Source organism: Numida meleagris, chromosome 3 (genome assembly GCF_002078875.1).
Source record: "Numida meleagris isolate 19003 breed g44 Domestic line chromosome 3, NumMel1.0, whole genome shotgun sequence".
In the NCBI taxonomy this organism is placed as follows: domain Eukaryota; kingdom Metazoa; phylum Chordata; class Aves; order Galliformes; family Numididae; genus Numida; species Numida meleagris.
The window spans coordinates 20178623-20206100 of NC_034411.1; the positions used below are offsets into that span (position 1 = coordinate 20178623).

At 37.9% G+C, this 27478-nt stretch overlaps 1 protein-coding gene across 1 annotated transcript in view; it reads left to right on the forward strand.

Moving 5' to 3' along the window:
- The window catches only part of USH2A (usherin), a 373387-nt gene continuing 356007 nt past the window's right edge, over positions 10099-27478 (forward strand). The window contains exons 1-2 of the mRNA XM_021393255.1: positions 10099-10623; positions 15514-15679. Coding sequence (XP_021248930.1) covers positions 10139-10623; positions 15514-15679 — 651 coding nt within the window. The 5' untranslated portion in view covers positions 10099-10138. The remainder of the gene's footprint in view (positions 10624-15513; positions 15680-27478) is intronic.

Consider the following 27478-nt stretch of genomic DNA (forward strand, 5'->3'; position numbering starts at 1 on the left):
TTATAGTCAGGAATATCTGGCTTCATGACCTCATGTAAAGCAAATACCCTCTAGTCCCTGCTCCTCATGCTGTTTCTGCTCTTTTTATGTGTTGCTGTTGGTGGTTTAGTTCAGGCTTGCCTGATGTATCAGTGGACACCCTCAGGAGCTTTACATGCAGGGAGAAGAATCTTGGTTCTTGATTATAAGAGATTGACATGTTGGTCATGAACACTGAAGACTAGCAGGCACATTCTACACAGAATTCTTTATAGAAAATGCTCAAAATAAAAAGTCTGGTAGTTTAAAAAAAAACAAACAGGGAGAAGATGATGCTGTATCTTGTCAGTTCCCTTTTTACTCTGTTTGCGTACAAGGAGATTTCATCCTCATTCAAGTAGGAAGGAGCACTGACAGTGGCAAATGTCTCTCTTCAGAGGTTAAGGGACGAGGCCAGGCCTGCTAATGGAAGATATGTTTGACAAAATACCTGAGTTATCTGTTTCGTGGGGAGTAAGCATTTCACCTCAGCTCAGTTTTATTTATCTTTTCTCTAAATAGATGCTCAGAAAACATGAATCAGCTTTTATGGATATGTTCCACTTCAGCATTACACAGCAGGACTAAATTTCAAATTGAAGATTTCTGTGCCAGTGGAACAATGTCTCCTGTAAGTCAGCACATAGAAGGTGTAAAGAATCATAGATTTTGACTAGGAAAGAAGCTGGAACTTCCATCAGCAGCTAACCATGGTCTTGGTTGTCTAGCCATTTCTTCTTCCGGGACTGTTGTACTAATCTTGTCCATTGTACTAATATTGTCCATCTTCTGAAGTGCACAGATCATTTTATTTTGCCACTGAAAGCTTCAGTTCAGTAGTTGAAAAAAGAGAAAACAAAGCTTCTGCTGTGTAGTCTGAGCTTTCTTGTTTTGAATGAACTGGAGGCACTATGCCAATACTGTGGGCTACCTGAGGATACCATGAAGGCTTGAGTCAGCTTCAAAGATTCTCAGTTTCCACTTCTGTTGTACAATTTCTGAGCTCCACCATATCTTCCTGGATAGAGACTTCTGAATCAAAATATCTACAACTATTCATGTCAATTTTATGTCCTCTTATTCTTCTGAGGAAGAATTCTTACAGACTTCAATCAAATTATTTATATAAAGGTAAAAGATGTGTCCTATCTGTAATACTGAATTGTAGGTGACAACTGTTTCAGTTCCAGAGTTCATTTTTGATATCCAGGCAAACAGTGATGTATTGTCTAAAATAAACTGAGAATGATGAATTCTTAACTTTCTTGTAGTATGCAAGCTATAATGGATTGGTAGTTTCTCTTTCAACCTGTACAGCAAGTTAATGACTTGTTATGGGAGAAGTGACTCCAAAGTGTTCTTGCCATAACTACAAGCAGATTGGCCTTAGTCTTTCTCATAGTGAGCGTTTTCATTAAAAAGATTTCATTTGTAAGAGTAAGCATGGAAATTCAAGTTTTGTCTATTTTCAAATCACTAAGGTTTCTCGTTTTTAGAAGAAATTACCTAGCAGATAAGAAATGATGAGGTGTAGGTGATTGACTGTATGTTGACAAATAACAAACTGCAAAAGGTAAGAGAACCTCCAGCTTATCTCTTCATTTGAACCCTGATGCCACCACTGGCTCTCCTGGGAAGTTAATAATGTCTCAACAGAAGGTGAAAGTTCTGTCCTCTCAGGCTGGCTGGCAAGATTAGAATGGAGACAGATCTTTGTGAGCAAGCTTATAAACTGAACAGTATCTTTAAAAACATAATGGATTCTTCAAATAATATTTATCTCTAATTAGCTTAACCTAGGGATGAATATCACCAGTAATTGGTAGCCCACTCTAGACATCTGTTATGACAACAGAAGTCATTGCTTTATGCATGAGAACTCTGAAGACCTGTCAGTATTTCCAGCTCTAGGAACATTAGATTGCTATGTAGATGGCTGGATATTTTTCAGAATGAAAAATGACATTAAGAACTGAAAATATTTCAGTTGCTTAAAACTTCTGCAGTATACAAAGAAGTGTCAAAAGGCTGCATGTTCAGGAAAATGCTTAGAATAAAAGCAATGCAGTATATATCAATCATGTATATGGGATTGGGTTAATTTTTAGTTTTAATGTTTAAAGTAAATGTCTGTTTCTTCTTCAAGAACTAGTTCTCTACAAATTTTTAAAGATTAATTGAAAAATAATTGCATTCTTCTGTAAATTACTTTCAAGAGAAGCAGGGTATGTGCAAAGGAATTTTGGATTCTAATTCAGGGACGAGGAACTGAATAGCACATTTTAAATATGCAGATGATGATGGATTAATAGTCATCTTGACCCTGAAAACTGGACTGTAATATGAGGTTACTTTCTCAATTATATTATGCAGCTATAATGCTGGTATTTTTAGTGTTACTTGATGTTAATTTTATAAATTTTACCAAGTATGTTGAAGAGTATGGTAAATAATTCTCTTTATCCTAAATATCCAGATGCTGAAAGGCATGGACATGTGTGGTTTTTGTGAAGGTGTCCTTGAATGAGAGGATTTAAACCTCAACGCTGTTGCTTGGGCCCAAGCCAAGTCATGTGTCCTCATTGGTCTTGAGGCTTTTCCTGTGAATTCAGCTGTCACTCTCCTTTGCAGTCTGTCATAATGGGATGAGATTTCTCTGTCCAGTCTCTAAGTGAGACTACAGAAGCGCAGCTGAGGCTATAGGAACCCCTAGCTGTTTAGCACCTCACACCCGAGGCTGATGGTTTTCATTGCTCTGGGACCAGTTCTGCAGGAGAAATCTTTCTTATGAGATTTGTAAAAAATGAATTAAGCAAATAACCTTGATTAAAAGCATATATCTATATCTTATTTAATATAAATGATGCAAAAAATACAAGGGATTGTTGGCTGATCTTTTTTGTTATAAAACCAGGCTGCACTGTTTTAACTGTATTGGTACAACTAAAGCAGTACTGTACCTAGTCTTCATCTGTGTCAGTTTAAGCATGTTGATGAACTTATAGTTTATTCCACTTCTTAATATCCCAGTTTTCCTTAGTAATTATCTGCTTTCCTCAGTGACTTGAGGATTTGAGACTGAAAATTGGACTGAGGCTATACCAAACTGTTTGCAATTTTTGCATGCTCCTGTTGAAAAGTACATTGATATTTCTGCATATTCATTAGGATGATCATGAAAAGAGTAATAATGGTGTAAAGTAATCCCACCTTACAAAAAACAAAACATACTTTCCTTGGTTTTGTTTTACTTAGTGATATCCTACTTTTCTTATGTACACAATATCTCTCTTCTGTCTCCTATATTTGTTGTGGTTCTTGCCATAATGTATTGTGTTTTGTCAAGAAGGTGCATATAATTACAGCTGAACGGAGTCCAGTTGAAGAGAATATAGTGTGGTTGAGTTCTTTCTTCCCCATAGTGATATCATAAATTTGACTGACCCTCTTTGAGGTACTAATTTTTGAATGGCGTGTAGAAACTTAAAGTTCTCTGGAGCTTCTTACCCTGTGCAGCTCCTGAGAAGGGGGAAGATGCCAGAAAGCATAATGTCCTTAAAAAAAAAAAAAAAAAATTGCTCCTCAGTCTATGGTTCAAAAGTTGTCACTAATTCTGGCCTCAGAAAGAGACTTTAAGAGTCAAATAAACATGGAGCTTAGATAACCTCAGTCTGCCTCAAGGAAATATCCTAAGTTCACTGCAATTAGAATGGGTGGTCCTCTTCTTTCTAGTATCCTTCTACCCAAATCTGGCACTCACCTGACTCCTGGGTGACTGAACTCAATCTGCTAAATCTTCTGGGTGGAGAAGGACTGCCTATTTGGACAGCAGTGATCTGTTAGATTGGCTCTGTTGCATCATCTAGCTGCATGTTTTCCCTCTTACTATACTAACACTTCTGTGCTGTGTCCTTTTTCCCACTGGACATACTTTCTAGATTTGCGTTTATTGTTAAATCAAGCTTTCCTCAAAGATCTTCTCCACTGGGATCTTTGTGAAGAAAGACAAAAGGACTTTCCTCTAGAGCCACCGTTGTACTTCTCTTACTGTGTGAGGCTTCTCTGTTTCTGTGCTTTGTTTTGGAGGACTGTTCAGTATTTTGGAGCACTTCCTCTTCTTTTTTCTTCAGAACACTTTCACAAATGGTGATACAAATCCATGAGTCTTTGCTGTGACTGTTAGATTATATTTTCCTGTTATAGATACTATTCCTATTTTGGCTGGTCATATAGGACAGATTCATAAAGGTACAAGGACAACTGTATCAACTACTGCCATAGGATACTAATTATTGACTGTCCTGTAGCATTTCTGGAATCAGTATTTTGGAGTGTAAAGCTCTCATAAGCATTCATCTTTTTGGCTTTTAACAGTAGATCTTTTTGTTAGATCTAGTTTCTAGTTACAGCTATTAAGTTGAGCATTTTCTTGAACTTCAGGGAAAATGTTTGGATTCTACAATTGAGAGGTTAAACTCGGATATTTATCTGCACACAGTAATTCTATAGTTTTTTTACTTTCCTGTGTTTCTCATAGTGCTTTGTTAAAGTGAATATCAATCTTCTCTGTTTGCAGATGAGGAAACGAAGACCTAGACATGCAGTTACTCATTTCTGAACTATGATTAGAATTTGTATTTTCTCACAGTTTTGTTTCTTCTTCAGACAGCTTTGTTTAATCTAACATCTGAATTTAATTTTGAGAAGTGTCCATTTATTTGATTTAAACTAGCCTATACTTACCTTACAATTCTATATGAGTACATAATCCTACAGTGAATATTAATGTTCCTCAGAATATACAGTGTAGAAGAAGTGCACAGAATGACTTTATGCAAAAATGTGTATGCCGTTACAGCAGGAGTAATACCTGTGGAAGATAACTGGGAATAATGAACAGCTCAAAGTTAAGATGATGAATAATGTTAATATGTTTCACTTACAGGTGGAAGTGTAACGAGTTTAACTCAGTGGCTCTTGGGAGACCACTGTCTCTTTAAATGCAACACACTTTTAAAATGATTCTTGAAGAAAAGCGCCAGGAGCACAGGAATCACTACTTTAAAGCAGGGCATGTGGCTTCTACAGGCACTGCATGCATTTGAAAGATAGCACATAATAGAACAGGGCAACTTAGGAGCAAAATAGCACGGACTGTTAAGTTTTTGCTCCACGTCGATTTGAAGTCGAAAGAGGACCTGAAATCAGCTGAACTATGCTCCCAAAGCAGCCCTGTGCTTTCAGAGCTTGGGGAGCAAATCGGACCTGATTGCTGCAAATGATTTAAAGAGGAAACTTTCTTGAAGTCAACACTGCAGTGTGCTGGCACAGCTGAGCTGGAAAGGAATGGGAGGAAGGGAAGAAAACATGCTGACAACCAACTTGGTTGTTTTTCCATTGCTCACGAGATGGAGCAAATGGGAAGATGGAGCAGCTGCTCCCCTGGGCATCAGTGATACCACTGGTGCAACAAGAAGGGTATAGTTTCTGCTCCTCTATGGGAAGCCCTTCAGTGTGTCCTATACAGGCAAGAGGGGCTGTGTGGCACTAATGTGCCCTTGCCAGGTCTACTGCCCCGGTGGTGTGGCTAAGCACAGCAGTAAGTCACATCTCTGTAGTTTTTCTTCCAGGTTTCTCCCTTAAGACTTACAGAAGACAGCCCATGAGAAGAAGGAGTTTACTATGAAGATCTCGTGACTGTACCCTGAAATTGCTTCAAACTTCCAGAGAAGAAATGCCAATTATTAGAGCCTAAGTGCTTCCACTGTATACAGTGGCTTCTTGTGCTTGCACAGTCCATCATGATCACCCACAAGTAAGTATATGTGAAGAAGTCCTTGCAGCCACCTCCTTACACTGGATTCTGTGTGAAGATGTGCAGTCTAGCTCAGTATTTTCAAGTGAAAGAAGCCTGTAAAACTTGCTGCCTAAAAGATTACTTCATTTCTGCTGTTCCAGTAACAAAGAAAGTTTTTGGTGCTAAAATAAGCTATGTGATGTACTGTACTTCTAAAGCTGTTAAAAGGCTCTTAACAGCTCTATAAAATACTTGCCACCTCCTCCTGTGCTTTCAGAAAATTTTACTCTAATATTTATTTCACTGGCTTATACAGAATTACCTCCCCTTTAAAACATAAGTTGTTAATTATTTCTGAGTTGTTATGATCAACTCCCCTCCAGCTATTAAAATGTACTTGCGCTGTAGTTTTATTACTACTTGCAAAATATTGAAAAAAATAATTTTTTTAGACAGTTAAACTTGAAATAAATATTGACTTGGCTATGCAAATGGAACTTTTATGTTAATTTCCAGAAAATATTCAAATGGCATAGTTTTATGAGAAAAAGCAGTCATAAAAACTAATCTTTATGAACATTCACTGAAAAAGAATTTTGAATTGTACACTTGAGCCTAATCTTTGAAAGTCACGCTGTGTGAGCTAGTCAGCATATGTCACTTCACAAAATAGCAGGGAATAGTAGCATGTGACTGGTCAATGCTGCACAAATATAGGCTAATATTGGTACAAGGTGTTGGCAAAAGATGAAACAAAACCTCTGGACAGATCATAAAATTCTTCAATTTTTTAAAAACACTTAAAGCAAAAGTTGGCAGAAGTGGTTGTTGTGTCTTTGTTCAATATTAATTAAAATATTATTTTAAAAGTTGTGATGGAGCAGAACGCCCTTGTTCTTCTGGGGAGATAAATGGATTATTACCAGATTCTACCTCAATATTTCCAGGAATTGAAATTTTAAGCAGTCATTTTAAGTTGGTATTGGACTGTGCAAGTGAAAACAAGTGCAATATGACAGTGTGTAGACAAGCTCTGTGGTACAGTTCTGAATAAGTGTATTGCTGTATTCCCCATCTGCCTTCATCCTTTTTTCCTCCTACCATAATATCACAGTTGCAAAGTTAAGAGCATACTGAAGTTTTGAAATGGTACTGCTAGGTTTCCCTGTAGGGAAGCTTGATTTGTCCCTGTGGTTATATTGTCTCCAAAAGGATGCTCCACTGGACTCTACTGTGCAAATTAATATTTTTGAGGGTCTACAACTTGGTTATACAAAGATGACTTCTCAAATCAGAACAAACACTTTAGAAATGTAGTCAGTCAGTGCATAGAATACTGTCTAACAAACTAAGCTTTGCTGTTTTGCTTCCTTAGTAACCTCCTCTCCCCTTCTAGGGGAGTAGTCGGTGACTCCTGAGACTGCTGACCATGGGTTCAGAAACCTGCTGGTATGGAAGGCTTCAGTAAAACTCATTAAAGGTTTAAGTATCAAAACAAATGAAAAACAAACCTCAAGAGCAACAACAATGAAGCTGAATAAATTAGTAAAAGGCATTGTGTAAAGTTTTGGATAGCCCTTCAGAAGAGGTGAAGGGTTAAGAGATTTGCTTGACTAAGCCAAGTGCAAGGTGATACATCTGGACTGGGGCAACCTAGTCTGGAGGAAGATGTCCCTGTCTGTGGAAGGGAGGTTTTGAACTGGATGTTTTTAAGGTCCCTTTCAACCCAAGCCATTGTGATTTTTGTGATTATGTTCTGTCCTTTCACTATAGTTTAAATAACCTAGTTTGTTCTTGATCTGTGAATGTTTTTACCATTATATTGTTGATAATATGGTAGGCTATGGTCTTACTGCATATCTTTAGAAAAGCTTTACATGATTTGGTGTTGCACCATGCCTCAGACAAGTGTTTTCTATCCATCCCTTCAGTGGTGACCAATTTTTTTTTTTAATTTGACTATTTTGGTAATTTTGACCAAAGAGCTACAGTATTTAATAACTATGAGGACATGAAAACACCGAAAAGTGACTGATAAAAATTTCAGTGGGAGTTAGTTTTTTCTTTAGGAAAAAGATCTGTATTAATGCAGAGATGTCCCAGGAACAGTTGAGGAGCTTGTTTGATGTGGGTTGAAGGACTTAGTAAAATGCACTAGGAGTTAAGAGAGGAAGGTTATCAGTTCTGTGTGTTGCTGAAGAGTTTTGTCATTACATTGCTAGTAATGCTAGTAGTGTATGCTAAGGTGAGTACTGGATGCTGTTTCAACGAGGTTGCAGGGGAAGATGCTTGTCAGGATGAAGCTCATACAACTTCCACAATGAAGATAAAAATTTATGCATTTTTAAATATCTCTGGGGAATGTCTTAATTGGAGCTTCTCTATCCAGAAATACTTAAGCACGAGCTATAACAGATTGTTTAGCTCACTGGTGACAACTTTGTGCTTCTCTATGCTTTGCATAGACATACCAAAGAAAAATGAGGTTCATATCAATGTCTGAAGGTCCTGACAATGTAGCTTTTATTCTTTACACTTAAAGTTATTACTGTAACACAAATGGAGTGTTTAAAGTCAGTATTCAGTAAGTTGGTGTCAGCACTTCCCCTGCTGGGTGGCACATATGCCTTTGGGTCTTAATGCAGCTACTTAAAGGTTAATGCAGGTTGTAAGATAATGTGCTGAAACTTAACAGAGCTGTAACCTCACAGAGGGTTACAAAGGTTGGGGGTGTTTTAAATTTTGGTAAAATTGTGAATCATATTCAGTCAATGATAACTTTGGCTATAGGTGATGAGGGCAATATGTATGCAAGGTGCATATATCTGTGATGCGTCTGCTTTGGCTCTGTGCTCCTCAGTTGCTCCTTTGGCTTCAAACTTCCATGCTATTTCTAGCCTGTGTAGTAGAAATTAATTCTATTGGAGATACCTAAATTCTTTAACCATAAAATCTGCGAAAAATGGCACCAACTCATCATTTCTTAAGCCTTTGAACAGCAGAACCCAGCAAAGTGCTTGGCCCCCACCCTGCTCAGGGAGATCTCACCAGAGGAGCTGTGAATACCCTGGGGAAGGCACTCCTCAGGCTGCTTGGCCCATCCCTGAGGTGCTGGCTCACTGCCAAGAGCTGTGTTAAATATTTCATAGCAAATGGCAGTGCTGTGGCTCCCTGAGGACTACCTTGTTTTACCTGGGGGAGGGCTGTAACAGCGAAAGCCAGGCTGGGGAGCAAGGAGAGAGTGCCTACGACCAGGTGCAGCTACTTGAACCAGTGGTAGGCACAGGGTGGGGGCTGCTGATGGGTCTGGGCCATGGGGTGGGAGGAGACCATGGTGTTTTTGCAGGGGCTGAACTACTGTGCTCAGCTCTCCTGCTGGATGTGGTAGCTAATGGTAAATGAACTTAATAGCGCCTCAGCCGGCTGAGGTACCTGCCAGTGAATATCAGCAAAGGCATATGCTGTTAGCAAGATTCCCTGGGCCAGATGGGGAGTGTGGAGCTAATCAGCTTTGTGGAGGGCTGAAAGGAGCAGTCAGAGCTGGGCGGCGGGGTAAGGCACGGAGTGGGTAAAAGCAGGGTAGTGGGGCATTGCATGGGGGCAGGCGGCCAGCAGCCTCAGCCCATGGTGTGCATCAGGAGCAGAGGCACTGGAGGAGCATTGCTTGCAGCCACTGTCTGTACCCTAAAATAGCTCTGGCAGGATGAGGCCGAGTGGCTTACAGCTAGCGGTGTAATGCTGAGGTAAGCTCTGGGGGGTTTAAATGTGAAATTCAGCAAATGGGCTTGAAACTGTTAGAAAATACATGCAGAGTGCCTGATGCTAAACTTGTGTGCTGGGTTTGCTGCTGTGCTCTGTGCTCATCACCTTAAAGTATAAACGTGTGTGTCTGCTCTGTGTACCACAGCAGATCTGGGTTAAGCTGCATGAGGCTGTGTGTGTGTGGCCTAGAGTGGGCCTGTACCTCAGGACTTTGTTTGGAGATCCTTGGCCTTGGCCAGCAAGTGTGCAGGTTGATCTGTTGACAGAAAGTTGAAGAAAGTCTCTAAATCCTTAATAACCCCAGTGGGGTTTTGCCCCCGATAAGAAAAATCCCGTTCCTCCCTTGCATTGTCTGTTTTCTGTGGTTTGCAGATACCAGCTGTCTCTCACGTGTGTTTCACTGGCCAGAAGACATAAATGAGGACTGAGTCCATGAATTGGTGTTCTGAAGATGAAATGCTACATAAACTCTTAGAGTGTACCACCCGAGGACACTACTACTGACATGGACATCATTATTTATTTACAGATGCTTTAATCAGGAGGAGCTTTTTTGTAAACATGAATTGCTGGGCTCTTTCCTTGAGGTGTCGTTTCTTGTTTCATGCTATTGAAACTTTAATCTTAACTTATTATGACTCCTTTGTGTTGGTCAGCTCTCAGGGACATTTCCCTAGACTTGAAAATGTGGGAGCTTTCAAGAATGTGTCAACTGTGCCAACTCAAGCCACCTGTGGGCTGCCAGACCGAAGTACTTTTTGTCATAGCTCAGTAGCTGCTGAAAGTATTATGTCCTGCACTCAGAGGTTTTGTGTTCAAGAATGCCCATACAGGTCATCACCTCCTTTGTACAAACTGCTTTTTCCTGAAGGCCTTGGCACCTGCCTCACAGAGGACAAAAAGGACTTGCCCCCATGGTCCTTCAGCAACGCATCAAGTTTTATTTTTCATAACCAGAAGGACTGCTTCTCTACTCCCCCGTTACTGAGGCTGTCAGCTTCATTTACGTTAACTGTATGGTTGAAACCTGAGCAAGAAGGTGTAATGTAAGTAGTATTGAAGGTGTTTACTTTCCTGGTGCTCTTAAAAAAATTGATCATTGCAGTCAGATCATTATTAGCAAGCTATTTAAAATTTTAAAAAGCTACAGTGAGAAACTGACGTTTTAAAACTGTATTTAGGTTGGGATCTTTGCAAGTGTCAGGACAAGTAGGCTCAGTTTCAGTAGCATTGACTCACATGGAAGTCCCATTGTTGCAGTGGAAACTGTTTGCCTATAACACATGTGGATGTTCTTAAAAAAAAATGAATATATATATAATGAATATATATAAATTTTATATTTCTAATTCACATTCCTCCTAAAAACTGACAACACATTTTTCTAGCAGGGCTTTTGCTTCTTTGTTTGATGGGGGGAAACGAAATCTAAAGTTCTAGGAATCACACAGTTTTACTCCTTAAACAAGTGAGGAAACACCCCCAGATCTCCCCAAATGAATATTTTAGAACTATAGATGAGTGGCCATAATAGATGATGGCTGAATTAGAGATCATATTACTGCTTTAACAAAAGATTCCACTACTAAGACTACTAATGAAGTTTCACGAGGTGTTCCCTCTGTTATGTCCCTATGTGTTGCATAGTTTAGCAAATATGACTATTGGGAGTGGCCTTTCAGCTTGGCTGGGCCTTACTGTAGTTAAAACTTGATTTTTTTGGAAAGCTACATCACAAATCCTGTGGAAGAGTTCTATCTATGGATCATAATTTGCAGAGCCTCCTTGTCCTTCCCGTGGTTATGCAGATCCTGCTTAAAGTGAAAACACAGCAAAACTATAGTATGTTTTAAGGTATGTATCAGAAATGCTTTTGCACTTGTGCTCTAAAGTTATTTGTGGAATGAAAATAATGATATTCACTATGTAGAATATTAAATGCTTATTTTGCATGCTACCATGAAAGAGGTTGCCTGAGAGTGAGAAAATAATCTGAAACATTAAGAGTGTGTGAAATTAATAGTCTGCTTTAATGCAAGGATAATTACCTTTTTTAAAAAAAACAAAAAAAAACAAAAAAACAGCAGCAACCTCAGTATAGAAACTGTGGTTATTGAGGGGAAATAAATGAGACCTGGAGGGCAAAAGTGACTTCAGTTCAAGCTTAAGGTAAAGCAGTTCAGATGAAGGTATGTGTGAAGCTGTCTCAGGAGCTTTGGCCTAGTGTCTTTTATAGACAGTATTTTCTAAATGTTTGAATCTCAAACATCACAGAGCCCATTCCTGGGGTTGTCTTAAGTCATAAGTTCATGTCCGCATGCGTGCAGGCATATCAGGTTCTCGTCCAGCAGAGTGTATGCTTAACTTAAAATAGAAATGTCCGGCTAGTTTCCAAGCAAGCTGCTGCAGCAGTGTGTTGAGTGAAATCCCTGAAATTCTCTTTTCAGTGGGATAGGCTGTTCTTGCACAGAGCCTGAAACAATGAAATGTATGTGCTTAGTTTCAAGTAACCAGACTCTCTCGATGTCTGATTATCCATGGACTTGTGTAAAACATTACTCTCCTATTCCTGCTTTGTTAATAGCACAGAATGTACATGTTTCTGTTCAGTGGATTTTATAGAGTGCTTTAAAATCTAAATTTTTTTAATTCAATTTTTGCAGTAGTTTGCTTCATTCCTCTGCCTTGTGAGCTTGCTAATACTCAAGGTAGAAATGACAGTGGTAGGGCCCTGTCCTGAAAATTGAAGTTGGACAACATGTCATCCAGTGGAGAGGATGATATGCTGCTGTTCAGACCTTTTCTTACTGTCTGCCAAAAAAAATTAATTTTCCTCACAAAAGGAATGCAGAACTCCAGTTCTGGGGAAGTTTTGGAGAAACAGTAATTGCACGTGTATGGCCCTCAAAGCTTCCCTTGGAAGGCATCCTAGAGAAAAATGTTTTAATAGCAAGCAAGATGTTTTTATTTTATTGGTACAGGGATTCCTTCAGGCTGCTATAAGTTTGTCTTGCCAGCTGTCCTCCATTTTGCAGTCCCTGATGTGGAGATGTCTTTGCTAAATGTTATTTGTGAGACCTTTAAATCCCATTATTACACTGGGGGACTCCACTGAACTGGGCCTCAATCTAATAGTCTTTTTGCTGCCACCATGCACTAAGATGGATCATAACTCATTTTACTCATTGAATAATTTAAATATTAACAAGCTTGTTAATTTACTTAAAGTACTCTTGCATGAAGTACATGTTTTTTAGATGTGCTATAACATGTTAACATAGTTCCAGTAAAAAGGTATAGATCTTTGTAGGCATGCTTTCAAGTCCCTGCATATTGGAGGTCTTGATGAAAGGCAAGAAGACAGTGAGAAAGCACTGACATTTCTAACTCCAATCTTTAAATATATTTCCCTTTAGGCAGTACGTGCAGTAAGTGAGCAAACCTCTTCTCTCTGAACTGTGTTCTTTTCCCATGCTTCCTCTCATGCTGCATGTGCTCATCAGTTAATCTAAAAGCTTTCCGTAAGCCTGTGTGTAGAACGTAGCATAATCTGGGAAACAGTATATGGTGATAACCCTTGGAAATAGAGTAGGATAAGAATATGAGTAGAGGCTTAGCATATATGAATAATCATTACAGACAGCTTATATCAATTTAGTTTTAGCTGGGCTAACTGGAATTTAGATGCCAGAAAATAACAGCGGTTGGAGAAAAATGAGCTGGGACCTTTTACACCCAAAAGAGTGTGGTGAAATGGTCTGACTGTGAAGTGGACAGTAGATACGTTGCTTCCTTTTTTTCTTTACTTTTTTATTTTAAAGGACTAAATTGTATCAATTGCCTTATATCAATTCAGGAATTTCACATAAGTACTTAAATAGAAGGGGGATGTTGCCTTGAAATATAGTATGTCTGATTTTGAGCCTGTGCAGATGTTGCCATTCACAGGTACTGTAGTTAATGTGTGAGGATCAGCAGTGCCTCCAGATTAGTTTCTACTGAATATTTACTTTGTTGATCTTTGTGGTTTTGTTGTTCTTCCTTCAACCCCACCATCAAGAACTACATAGTCAGGAAATAGCTCTGTGAGACCGTGGTTAAGAGAAGTTGGGAATAGTGGTTTCTCTCTGTAATCATAACTGGAATGGGAAATAGTGCTCCTATTCAGAACTAATGCGTATGCCTATACCACTTATTATTGCTGTTTTCTTCCTCCCTCCTTTTTTTCTACCTTTTGATTTTTCGTTTTTAGTAGTGAGTCATAATCCGCGTTTGTTCTTATCAGTTTTCAAAGTGATGTACATCAAGGTCACTTGCCTTCTTAAAGTTTTATCCCCTTTGGGGATAAAAACAATGCAGGAATATTTGTTTTAGATAACTAAATTAAACAAAAAACTGGATTATCCAATTATTGTTTATCCAGGAACTGGGTAAATCCAGTTCCTAAATATTTTGCTACTTAGCTGAGCCTTTCCTCGCATTTATTATCTAGCAGAACTAGTGTGTTTACAGGCAAACAAAATGTTGAAGAGATCAATCAATATATTAAGAAACATGATTTTAGTGAAGTTTGCGAAATAAATGTCTGCATTTTGCAAGTTGTTCTATTGACAACATTCCAGGAGACTAACATGGTAACAGTTAAAATTAATCTTTCTCTTGGTTTTAAATATGTGTATTAGTGAATCAGTGAATATTGGTGGTATCAGAGAACAGCATTTTGATGCTATTTCTGTAATGCATAGCAGTGAGGACTGTAGAAAGGTGAAGACTTATTAATAGAAAATTTGGCTTTCTGATTTCTCTTGTGAGTTAGTGCACTAATTTAGTCTGGTGTAACTGCTATAATATTTGGTTTCTCCATGGGTAAATTGGGGACTGGATTTCTCAAGCAGATGAAATAGAATGCAGAGCTTTTAAAGTTTTGTTGTAGTGATGATTAGATTCATAAATAAAATACGTAGCTATTAGAAGCATATATCACCTATGCTTTCTCAGGTCCCTTAGCATGGTGGTCGTTGGTTTGTCAAAACTGTTTGAACTGCTAGAAATGTAACTTGGATTGGTATAGATCGTATTCTTGTCCTTATATGTTAGTGTTGCATTTGATATTGATGTAAAGTCTCCATGAGAAGAAAACTAACAAGTAGCAATATAGAGCCTGGCCAGGTGCCTGGTTTTATTGGAATGGACTGCCCCAGAGAAGTGGTAGAGTCAGTATCACTGGAGGTTTTCAAGAAGAGGGTGGAGCTCTGCATCAGCCCCTTCTACCCTGGCACCGAGGTCATGGTTTAGTGGGTGTGGGGGTTATGGGTTGATGGTTGGACTAGATGACCTTAGTGGTCTTATCCAACTTAAATGATCTTATGATTGGATTCTGTTAGAGAGCTGCCGTGTCAAATGGAGAAAGTAGAGGGGAAGTCTACATTGTTGCTACTTCACCCAGAGAAATATGGTTGAAAAATGGAGGCAAAACATGTCAGTCATACTGCTTTTTTTGTGGTCAAATTACATGAGCTTGCTTAGACTAAGAAAAGTTTAAGTGCCTCAACAAGATGCTCTGTGACTTGACTCTGTAAGAAAAGTGAAACGGGGAACTGTGCAGTGTTGGGCAGCCACCATGTTCTCTGGCATGACACCCTGAAGAGAGAAGGTGAATTGGCCCCCATTCACCTCCAAATGAACTGAGCTTGAATGCACTACAAATGAAAATTATGTATGTTGCAGACTAAGACATAAACTATGTTTGTTAGTTCTTCTGTGCTTAGTGCATACTGCGACTTTCACTGTCAGTGAGCATCTTCTCAAGATCTGTATTTTAACGTTTATTTTAATGCATTCTGGTTAGCATCACTTTACAGGATAGCACCTTGGCAAGAATGTGTATGTATGTGTGCCTCTGACCTTATGTTGTTTTTTCTTGGTTATTTCCAAAGGTGTGTGATAGAAAAGGCTATTGATGGGCAGACTGTGTTCAAACTCACAATATCTGAGAAAGAGACCACGTTTTATTATCGCACAGTAAATGGTTTGCAGCCACCAATAAAAGTAATGACACTGGGGAGAATTCTTGTGAAGGAATGGATTCATCTTAGTGTGCAGGTGAGTAAAAGAAAAAACCTCTTCAATATTTGTTGAAATACAACATTTGTGTGAGAATGGCATAACTGTATAAATATCTTCACTATAAAGGATAAACAGGGGAATGTGACAGAGAACTCCCGAGTCACATAGGTAAGGATCTTAATTTTTGAGTGCATTTTGAGGTGATTGCAATTTAACACCAGAAGGAAATGCTGTACACATTTGCTGAGCAAATAAGACTGAAAATTCTTGTCCTTAAGTACAAGAATATTTGCAGTGAAGAAAAACTACTTATTCTAATCTTAGCAAAAATGAGTCTCTGAGATTATTCCCTAAAAAAAAGACATCATCCTCATGTATACATACAAATGTACTTACAGAGGTGTGTCCCATTTTATTCTTAAAACTTCTTACAGTGCATATAAATAAACATTTATAAGGGTTTCTTCAGGATCAGTCAAGCTAGCTAGTTAGAAAGCTGTTGCCTCTTATTTTAAAAATACATTTCAGAGTTGTTAAAACACAGTCCTTGTGTTCTAACACTCTTCTGTTAATGTAACATTTTAATAAGTGTACAAATATCTACTTAGGATAAAGTAAAATTGAGTTTGTTTAAAAAAAAAAATTAAACTATGCAAAATCAGCAAACAAATGCAGAAGAAATTATAATACATTCCGTTATTTGCGTGCCTTGTAATTCCCTACAGACACTCTAGTAAATTATTATTTGTAAGCCAAATTCAACTAATAATTACAAAACAAAATTATCAGGTATTGAAATGTTAATCTTCTCCTTCCTTCATTTCCTTTATCTGGTCTGCTAAATTTCATTTGGTTTACAGCACAATCAAGAACGGTTTTCCTGCTTTCCTGAAACTTGCTAAAAGGTATTGACTGTGATTTGGATTTTTAGTGCTGATCTTGTCACTCCTAAGAAGTATCTAAGCTGACGTCTTGATTTTTTTTGCAGTTTTCTTTTTTCCAGGATAACAGCATGGTAGTGTGAATAAGATTTTTGCTGTTGGATTAAAAGAGTGACCTTAAGGTAGAACTAATGAACTTTACACTTCAAACTCTCCAAGGGTGCTATATTACTGCTGTTGCTGTCAGCCACGTTTTGTACTAGTCTTAGAAACTGTTAAAGCCTAGCGTAGAAAAGTAGAGAGTGAAAGGGCTGGATTTAAATGTACACACACATCTCAAATTGCATTGCAAAGAGCCCTCAAGTGCTCCTTAGAATTTAGTCATTTGTTTCTTTGGGGAATGTTGTTCAGTGCACAGGAGGAATAAAGATGTGCAGTTTCTATACCCTTAGAGGGTCTACAGACTTAATAACTTCTCCATGTTTCTGAGCTCAGGGTAGAGCTTTACATTCTGTGATTTGTTGTGGTGTTTGTCTTGCTGTTAAAGATGATAGTGGCTGCAGCATGATCCGTTTAGCCCTAGGTATGGCTGTTACAGACCTTTAAACCTTTACCTGAAGTTTAAACTTTTAGCAGCTGTCTAAAACATTTTCTTCTATAAATAGAGAAATAAATGGAGAAGGACATAATGAGAGGAACTGTGCAAAAATACAGGGAGTGTAGCAATGAGACAGGATAATAAACTAAGAGTAGACTGAAATTAAACATGAGAAATAAATTCTTCATAGAGGGGGTGGTGAGGCCCTGGTACAGCTGCCCAGAGAAGCTGTGGTGCCCCATCCTTGGAGATGCTCAAGGCCAGGTTGGATGAGGCCCTGGGCAGCATGAGCTGGTGGGGGCACCCCTACCTACAGCTGGGGGTTGGGGCTGAGTGGGTTTTGACCCAACCCAAACCATCCTCTGATTCTGAGCAAAAGTAACATTCATATGGAAGCAGCCATGCGTCAGACTGTAATAGTATTTGATGATAAGATGGTTCCCAGACATCTGCAGATTTCAGTCTCCATCTTCAGCTGATGGAAAAACCCTTCTGAGAATAAAGCATGGTGTGGTTTTATAGACATTAGTAATCTTCGTTAAAGACAATGGGAAAACCTGGAGTCACACCTAAAGGTACAAATCATCCAGGGTTAGCACAAGTGTGACTTCTGACTTCTCTGACTGGTCACCCTTCTCCCCGGGCGATGACGTGGCAGTGGGCAGGGGCACTGCAGCATGCAGTAGGTCCTTGAGTGCTCTGTGGGTGAGATGCTGTGGTTAAAGGCAGCAAGGGGAGCTGTGGCAGGGTGCACCTGTAGGTAAATTACTACTGCTGTTTCACAGTGTAGGCTTTCTCTTTGCCTGTTGAGGCCGAACTGACACCTGCAAAAGATTAGCACACTGAGTTCTATGATGCTGTTGTAGGCACAGCCTGGATTTTGTAGGAGAGACAAGTGCCAGGACTAATCTCAGTAAATTAGAAAAGTTTGGGGTTTTCCTCTGGATATGTTGGTTTTAAAGTAGATGTGGTGTTATCAGTGGAGTTGCTATATAATCTCCTTCTACAGAAACAAAAAGGAAATTGTTCTTTTATTAAAGTGTCATATACGTGGCTGTTAAGTCACAAGCTAAATGAAGAGTAGATTCAGCAACTTTTAAGGTACTTTTCTGAATTTGGCTTGTCTCAGAACATTATTTGGCAACAGTCTTTTTATGGGAGATCTCAGCAGAGCTGGATGATGCATCTTGATGTAGGAAAAAAATCTATTCAGAATTGTTTGACACCTTGCTTGATGTGATTTTTGGCTGAAAAGAAAAATGTTTGTGAATGTTCTATGAGACAGCTAAATCTTATTTCTGATAAGACAGTGGAAAATGTGGAATGTATATTATCATGCATGTGATCAAACTTGTATTTATGGAAAATGGTATTACAAAAAACACTAAGTGTTGCTATATCTGGAGTTGTAGAACACCTAAAAGCCTGTAAGTTTGAGGGGAGGAGAGATGAGATGCATCTATTCTAAACAAAGTTATGTAAAATATATTCTCCATGTATGAACCGTAGTTAGAACGAACTGTTCAGACTCTTAAGTATGTACTTAACATTTTTAGATAATACGATTCAGATACTATTGGTAACTGAATATATATGTAGTAATGTCTCTTTTGCTTATTATGAAAATGTTTAAATTTTGTTAGAGTTGTAGGCATCTAACATGGACTGTAAACTTGTTTTCCCAAAAATTCAAATTAGAAGCATTAAATGCTATAATTAATATCCCTGGGTTTGAGTGTACATGGCTTCACTAGTAGAGGAAGCATATTTACTCCTAATTTTCCCTAAGACTGCAAAAAAAAGTTTAGTTTTTACTCTTAGTTCAGTGAGACTGTATCTTTGTAGGGAATGCAGGTCACAACTGTGGGTCAAAATAGATGGCTTGTAAATTCTATTGGCTATAAACCTGATGAGGCACTTTTCATAGAGTTTTGTAAGATATTATTCAAAACCATGCATAGTATTACATGCTTGACTGGTAGACAAAGAGACTGTCTATCTTGAGGCTGGTTTGGTTGCTCTCTTTGGCTGGAATAACAGCTAAGGGAAACCGTGGGATTTCATGGCAGTAATTTCATTGTTGTTCTTGTGTTTTGGTTGTGGTTTGTGAAGAGCCCCTCTCTGTTCATGGGAGGGGCCCTCAGCTGAGGAGTTAGGATCCATGGTCATCTCTGAACCACAGGTATGCTTATAGGAAACTGATTCAGGCCAAACATCTCCAAAGCCAAGCAGAGCTGGGAATCTGAAGACACTGAAATTGACATGATGAGCAGGAAAAATGGAGATATTTGTATATGAATGCTAGGCGACAGACATCATGACAGAGGAGCTTGAAGTACTGGTGGCAGATGTGAAACTGAACCTAAGAACAGAAACGTGGTAGGGTTGCAGGTATGTTTGGAATTCAGCTATAGGAGTGTACGAGCTATTCAGGAATGATAAAAATGAAAGCTAAATGGTGGAATAACATCAGAGTAATTAAATGATAAGAGAAGGAAAGAAGAAAAGACAATGTAGACTAAAATGTTTCTTTGGAATGAAATAATTCTAGGGGAGAAGAAAGCGAGTAAATGAATTCTACTGAAGTAACATAGGATTTTAAATTCTCAAGTTTGGATTTAGATGTGTAATCCATTAGAGAACCACTATTGAGAACTGTGTTGTTGAAGAGACTTATGCTTTAGTATATAGCTGGGAAATTAAACTTACTCTAACAGGAGGGCCTAAATAAACATTTTTCTTTCCATGCAGAAGGTTTCTTCAACTAGTGACCTAAGCAGAAAGTTTGGATTCCATTATGTGATGAGAGCATTATTAGAGACGTTGGTCTCAAAAATAATATTCACTGGAGATAAACAGAAATGGTTTTCTTGCTACACTTTTGGGTTTCAAAAAGAACAAACAACTAGGATAATATCAATGAAACAAGATGAACTGAGAAGCTTAGACATTAAGTGGAGAAAAATCCTGAGTGTTCTTCAAAATAAAAATGATGTTGACAGAATTCTTCCCCCCCTTGGGGGGGGGGGGGGGGGGGAAGGAGCTACAGTACTCCAGTACTCAGGCTTATGTGAGTGAATAAGCACCTTTGCAATTAGAGATGACAGTCTACAGGCACAGGGGAATGGGGGAGGAAATTCGTAGACAAAGCTATGTAGGAGTAGAAATAAAACTATAAAGAAGTCAAGCTGAATTAGACTTCGCAATGACAGTTAAGTGGTAAACAGGTTATTAAGATCTTAGACATAAGAAGGCAAGAGGGTGAAGAAGTGCTTGAGGTTAAGGATTATTTGACTGAGGACCCAAACCAAACAAGTGATGCAAAGACAATTGCTCAGCCTCTCCCACAAGCAGATTGTTGCCTAGTCAGTGTCTGAGCAACAGCCAGCATAGAAGACAAACCTCAAACTACTTGAAATCCTTGTTCTATTCCATTTTATTGTTAAGTGTGATATATTGCATGGAATAGCTGTTTGGTTTGTATATGTCAACTGTCCTAGCTGTGTCCCCTCCCAACTACTTGCCCAACCACAGCTTACTTGCAGGAGTGAGATGGAGAGAATGTTGTGGGGAAAGAGGATTAACACTGAAGCACTGTTCAGCAATAGCCAAAACATTAGTGTGCTATCAGTGCTGTTTTAGCCACAAATCCAAAACAGGGCACAGTACAAGCTGCTATGAAGAAAGTCAACTTCATCCCAGCCAGAGCCAGTTCAAAGAGGAAGGAAATAGGATCTTGGCAACACAAGCCTATGTGCCTTGATGCAGTGGCATATGAGGATTTAGAGAAGGTTTTTGAAAGAATAGATAAAGATGTGGAGGTAAATGGAAAAATGGGATAAAATGCAACATGGATTTACTAAAGATAGCTCATCACTGTCTAACCTCTTAGCTTTTTTTGATGAGAAAACTTATTTTTCAAGAAAGTAAATCTGTCAGATTTCCTCTATCTGGAGTTCAGTATTAGTATTGATGTGACACCCCATAAGTTGTAAGAGTCAAAGGAAATGCTCATGGGGAGGAGTAGCAATAGATACAGATTACACATTCCTTTGAGCAGTAAAAAAAAAAAATAATAATAAAATAAACAAATGAATTCCTTGAAAAATCAGTCTTGTCTTGTGTTATGTTTTCATTAATGATCTTGGCAGAAATGTTAGGAATGTACTGATGCTATCTGGTAACATCATATGGACAGGCATAATTAGAAAGATGAACAGGAAAAATTGAATGACTGGAAAGACTAGGATAACACAATATACACAAAATAAAATTTGATATTACAAAATATTTGATATTATAAAATGCAAAGTAATAACTGTGAAACCACTCAAAATCTTTTGCAAAGTAGTCAAATATCAGAAATGGCTGAAGTAGTAATGCCAGGTGGCAATTATGAGTTACTTGCTTGATGTGGCCCTTAAAAATCACATGTTGGGAAATGCATCTGGAGAGATTTTTCAAATTGTGAGAGAGAAATATTATTGCTGCTGTTCCAGTCTGAGACTTTGTGCAAAAATGTTGTGTATAGTTTCAGATTTTCATATTTAAGGAATATGATTCAGAGCAGAGATACTTAAATGTATGATGACAGTGAAAGGCGCTGTGTAGGCCTCACAGAAGATGATTTCAAGAACATTCTTTTGGGATTCGACTACAGTTAAGAGTAAGAGGTCTTACAGTTTTCTTCTCTAAATCTGTTGGAGAATGAACACCAGACAAAAAAAGGAGCTATTTAAGTTGAAAATGGAGTCTATTCTATTACAACAGACTGTTTCTGAAACAGTCTTCTGATCTCAATACCAGCGAGAAAAGTTTTTTTTTTAAGCTCAGTAACTGTCCTAGAAAGGACAATGTGATACAGTGCATCCCATGGGAGAAGATGGGAATTTGTATCACCAGCTTCTGAAGGTGGACTAGGGATATTTTTTCCTTTTCCTGTAATATTACGATAGCAACCACTGACAGCAGTGTGTTGGGCATGAGTCACTAACAGTCTTGAAATATACTGTGGAAAAGGGTACTTGTTAGTCTGATGCCATGTAGTCTCAGTAACTTCATTCTTTTAATAGTTTATGCAGTCTTCTTAATATGGTACGTTGGTGGTATGTTGGTGACAGGGCTCTTGGTGATCTGTTTGCTCTTTATACTCCATAAACATTTGAGAAGTCATCCTTGAATAGTTCTGCTGAGATAAGTTGAAGTGGATTTGCAGCAAAAGTGAATTTTGACCACTTATTATACTCTCTAATTAATGGGACTTGTTTTTCTTTCATGATGTCTGCCTTTATCTTTCACTGCTTACAGTTTGTAAAGGAACGACCCCGTTTACTTGAAGTTACTGTCACTATTTTAGATGACTTCAGTAGATGAGGATCAGGTCATTGGGGCTTCTGAGAGTTTTAGAGTCCCGTGTTTGTTGACTTAATGACACGGTGATAAATATCATTATAGGGCCATATTAGCAAAAAAAAAAAACAACCAACCCAACCTGATTGAAGATGCACAGTGGAGTAAAGAATACATAGATATATATATTAATTTATTAAATGAGTCTACTATGCACTGAAGTGAAGCTTCAGGAGAACTTATGTCTTAAAATAAGATCTTTCAAAGACATCTAAAATTTGAAAGCATAGGAATACATGATTAAGGCCAGCTGTATATCTCATATCTGCATAGTGATGCCAGTATCAGATCTGCGCCAGTTAGTAACAGCAACTTCTCTGTGTATTTTTTCTTACAGATTCATTGTTAAGGGTCTCACTTTTCCTTTGATACTTCAGAATTTATTTAACTAGTTAAGAAGGGTGGAATTTAAACATGAATTTTCAGATACATCCAAAGCTGCTGAAATAGGAGATTCTTTGAGAACATGTCAGATTGATGTATTTGTTTCATATTTAGTGTCTGCAATTATAAAAATAATCTTTTTACTAGCCTTTATTTTGCCTGATCATATCTGTGTAACTCTGCCATGTTTTGGCAGACTATAGCACATTAAAAGCTTTAGAAAGTAAGTTTAAAATCTAAGTGTGGATAGGTAACCATGACTGAATTACTCTCCTGGGAGTAAAATGCTCTTAGAGTGCCTATTGAAATCAGCATTATCATTTCAATGCATGTCAAATATGAGTCATTTCCTAGTTTAGGCAAAATTTCTTTATAAATCTTTAAATCTTCCAGTTCTTTCAAGAAAAGGTTAAAGTACTTACAATTTAATGAGACTGCTTTACATCATAACAGTTTCTCTATGAAGAGAAAACTTGTCTGTTCCAATTTGTGAAATACTTTTATTTTCTACACAAATTCTTGAATACTTTAAAAATTGTCTTAAAAGCAGATAACCTGAGACTTAAAAGCAGGAAAACATTTTCTCTATGCATGCTTTGTATATATATTACTAAATATAAGGTATTTTTAATGATATATCCCCTGAGTTTAGTAAGAACGTAGGGAAGCTGGGAAGCATTTCAGCTTAAGAAATCACTTTGTTTTTGTACTTAATATCCATTTGGAGTAGTTTGTCACTCTCAAAAAAGGGGGTGGGAGTTGGCATCAACTCTACATATTAAGGCTTTTGATCTGCTAGTTCAAGTTGTGTGTTGAAAATATTTCAAATCATATTGGGTGCTATGCTCTCAACAGATAAGAGAAATAGAAAGTATTCCAGTCTCTATAATGTATTTGGCTGTCTGTTCACTGAAACAATAAGCATGGCTATCTTGGAGACTGGTTTGTCACTTCATCCCTGTGATTGCAGCTCATTAAGATTCTGCTGCTGAACTTGTGGCCTTTGGTGTCTCTTGTACAAGCAACTTGTGCTGCCTCCAGAAGTCCTACTGTGGTGATTGCCTCTTCTGGGCCACAGTTACTAGGATATAGACTGATCTTGTTGATTTGAGAGAAATTTGTTAGAACTTCAGCTCCTTAGGAAGCAGATATTTCTCAGATCCATTTGGGATCCCTTTTCTCTTCATTTATCTCTTAAAACATGCACATCCTTTCTTGCCTGAACATGAATTCCATGAAGTTCCTGCATATCTGGAGGTCTAGAATTACAGTCTAAAATCTGCCTGGGAACACAGGACAGGAAGCTTCATCGAAGACTGGATTTTCTTTTCAGAAAAGGGCAAAAATAGATGCTTTATCATTGCTGTTCTGAATACTCATCTAGAAATTGCAAATATTTTTCAATTGCAAAAATAAAACCGACTGAAGCCTGCACAGTTTATATATCATATATGGTAGGAATGGAATCAAATCCTTGTATGACCAGTGCTGGGGGTTTTTACTGATTTGTGGAAGCTTTGCCTGATTTTTTTTTTTTCCTGGGGAGTTTTGGATTTCAAATTTTATCTCTCAATTTTCAATTTCTTTTACAAGCACTTTGTTTCTTAATACAAAAATGTGTGGCAGGCAATTAAATTGTAATTTTCCTAACAGAAGCACTGTGTTAGGAATGATTTGCATTCTTCAGTCTAAGTTTTTTAGTCATCCTACAGTCTTTAATATATTTTTGTCATTTTCTGCAAAAGAAATTTTGGTGGCAGCATATGAATCTAGAAGGAAGTAACTTGTCGGCTGCTTAGAGAGAAATGTGTTGGAGGGTGAAGAACAATAAAATATGTTCAAGTGTTCAAATTCGATATTAACAATAATAGAAATTGCATAGCTAGGGTTAAAAGAACTGAGAGAAATAGACCTATGCTGACAGCACTCTATAAATTAAACTATGATCATTTGACTCAACAGTTTTTTCCACATTGCTAGAGATCTGGAGTACTACTGAGAGAAGCAAACAAAAAATACCATTTGACATAGCAAACACTCAATTCTGAGTTCATCTCCTATAAGCAATGTACATATGTATTTAAGTGGGTTCCCAGCTTTATATACTACTTCAGCTTAATGACTACTCTTCTGTTTGTACGTGTGTGCACTTTGGTTGTCTGGCAAGCCAACTTTGAGAGACTGGAATTAGCTATGTCTACTTGATATGACTGTTGGTATAAAAGGTGGAGATAGCACAGGGTGCATCCACACTAGAAATTTTGTGTGCATGAAGAGTTTATGCAGGTTTGCCTTCTGTAAATACCTGTAGACTTGTGGTATACAGATAAGGACACGGCTGATGTGTTTGTATTTGATACCTTTCTGAGGAGACTAAGCTTGATGTCTTACCCTGGAATATCATCACTTAGTACAGGCCATTTGCCGCAAAGATCCTCCAGCAGGTAGTTCTCAGTGTGCACAGTGAATGAGCAGGGAACTGACAACTGGTTTGAACTTTACCAGTAGAGGTGGACCGTGGATGTTAAACCACTGTCAATTCTTCATAATGTATGACAGTTGCTAAGTAGAAGTTTTTTTTTTCAAGAAACTTGAGACTTCCTTGTTATTCTAAAAACTTCATGAATGTTGCTAAGTAGAGCAGCTTCTGCTTATTAAAATAATAAAGATGAAATTTCTATATCCTGTTCAGGTTTTTCTAGCTCAAAGACAAGAACTTAAGTCAGAAGTCTGATCAAGAAATGGAAGATGAAAATTTCACATTTTTCTTATTCAACCTCCATCATTTGTGTGAACACTTTCATGCACATTTCTTGCATGCAGCAAATGAAAGGTGACAAACTACATGCATAGGTCCTGTAAAATGCAAAATCTGTACATGTAGTGGCAGTCTACAGAAACAATCTTCTTGTAAGCCTCTGTATGTATAATTCCAGCTTGTCTGGAAGAAATAATTGCTGGCATGGATGACAGTGAAGGACTCCTGTCCAGGTATCTCATTCCAATACCTTAGCTCAGTAATCTATAATATTTGTGTTGTGTAAGAACAGCTGCATTGGTTTGACGGTATTTTAGATATTCTATCCTTCTGAAAGAGTAGGTGCCTAGAAAGAGCTTTTCTCAGGTACATCCTTGACCTCTTTCCTGATAACCAGTATCTTGGTTCTTAAATGAGGCTGTGTTGAGTAGTCTGTGACTGACCTGCGTTTAGTCTAGCAGTCTAATTCTTTTATACCTTATATTTTTTGGTGTCTCTGTAACTCTGTGACAATGAGTTACTCATGTAACTATGGTTTATGAAGCTCTTGTTGCACACAGACTGATTGTAAAGTTATTTTTAGCTTCTTCAGTTGGCCATTTCCCATTTATCATCTTACACTATTTGATGACTTAATCACAGGTTGATTATTACAGTTGGTTTTTAACTGGAATACTAGCTTGATTTGTACTTATACTGAAGTCATTCTGCTGTTTGGTCATCCTCACTGATCATTTCTTTAACTTTTTCTACTACAGTTTGTACCACTCCAGTTCTTGGGGATGCAAGAGTCAGAACTCTCCCTTGTTATTCCAAATACTTGTAACTACATATTTCTGTAGTGTATTTGTATTTCTGTGTGGATTTGTTCTTCTTTCTTTTCCCTCTTTGGCTGCCATTCAGCATTTTGCACATAGTGTATTACGCTCTGCAGTAATACAAGACCCCTTTTTTTCTGAATAGTAGCAGCTTGGAAATTAATATTCACATAATTACATGTCTTTTACTTTGTGATTATTGTCACATTTATTCTGCTACTTTTCTGCTTATTCCTTAACTATTTTGTTTTCTGCTTATTCCTTAACTATTTTGAGATCCTGCTTTGACTTCAACTGCAATGATGTATTAACTATAACCTTTTTCACCTCACTGTTTTCAAGACTATGCAAGAGTTGAATAACAGAGGTGGTTGGAGTTACCTAAACTTCTGTCTGTGTGAAGCATGGCCGTTTAATCTCTACCCAGTTTCCAGAAACCTTACTGGAAAAACAGTATATTGTACTGGTTAGTCCCTTCTTATCCACGTGTCTTCACTCCTTCAAAGAACTCAGAGTTGGAGCCTGATTTCCTTCCAGAAAAGCCATGTTGCTTTTTCCAGTATTCTGTATTTAATGTTTTTCTTCAAACAATTAGTCATATATTGACTTGAATCAGTGGATTATGAGAACAATTGCTCCAAGACTTCATCATGTACTGTCTGTAGTTTGAATTTCTGCGTTGTTCTTCAATCTCTTCTGCTAATTGAAAATCATATAGCATTTCCTTTTCCTCCTGCTTTTTGATCTCTTATAGCATATAATGAGTCAATAAACTGGTTTGCCACTCTTGTTGGACTTTCAAGTGTGCTTTATTGTATTTGAAGGACTTTTATCCTTCTCCTTAAATTGTGCTTATTGACATCTTTATCTTTGCTGCTGATCATTAATCTTTCTGGCCCTTCTGTGCTTAAATTCAAAGCCTGTATACTAAGGTACACAAGAAACCACTGGGAACTTCCTGAGGAGCCTTCCCTGATTATCTCCTGG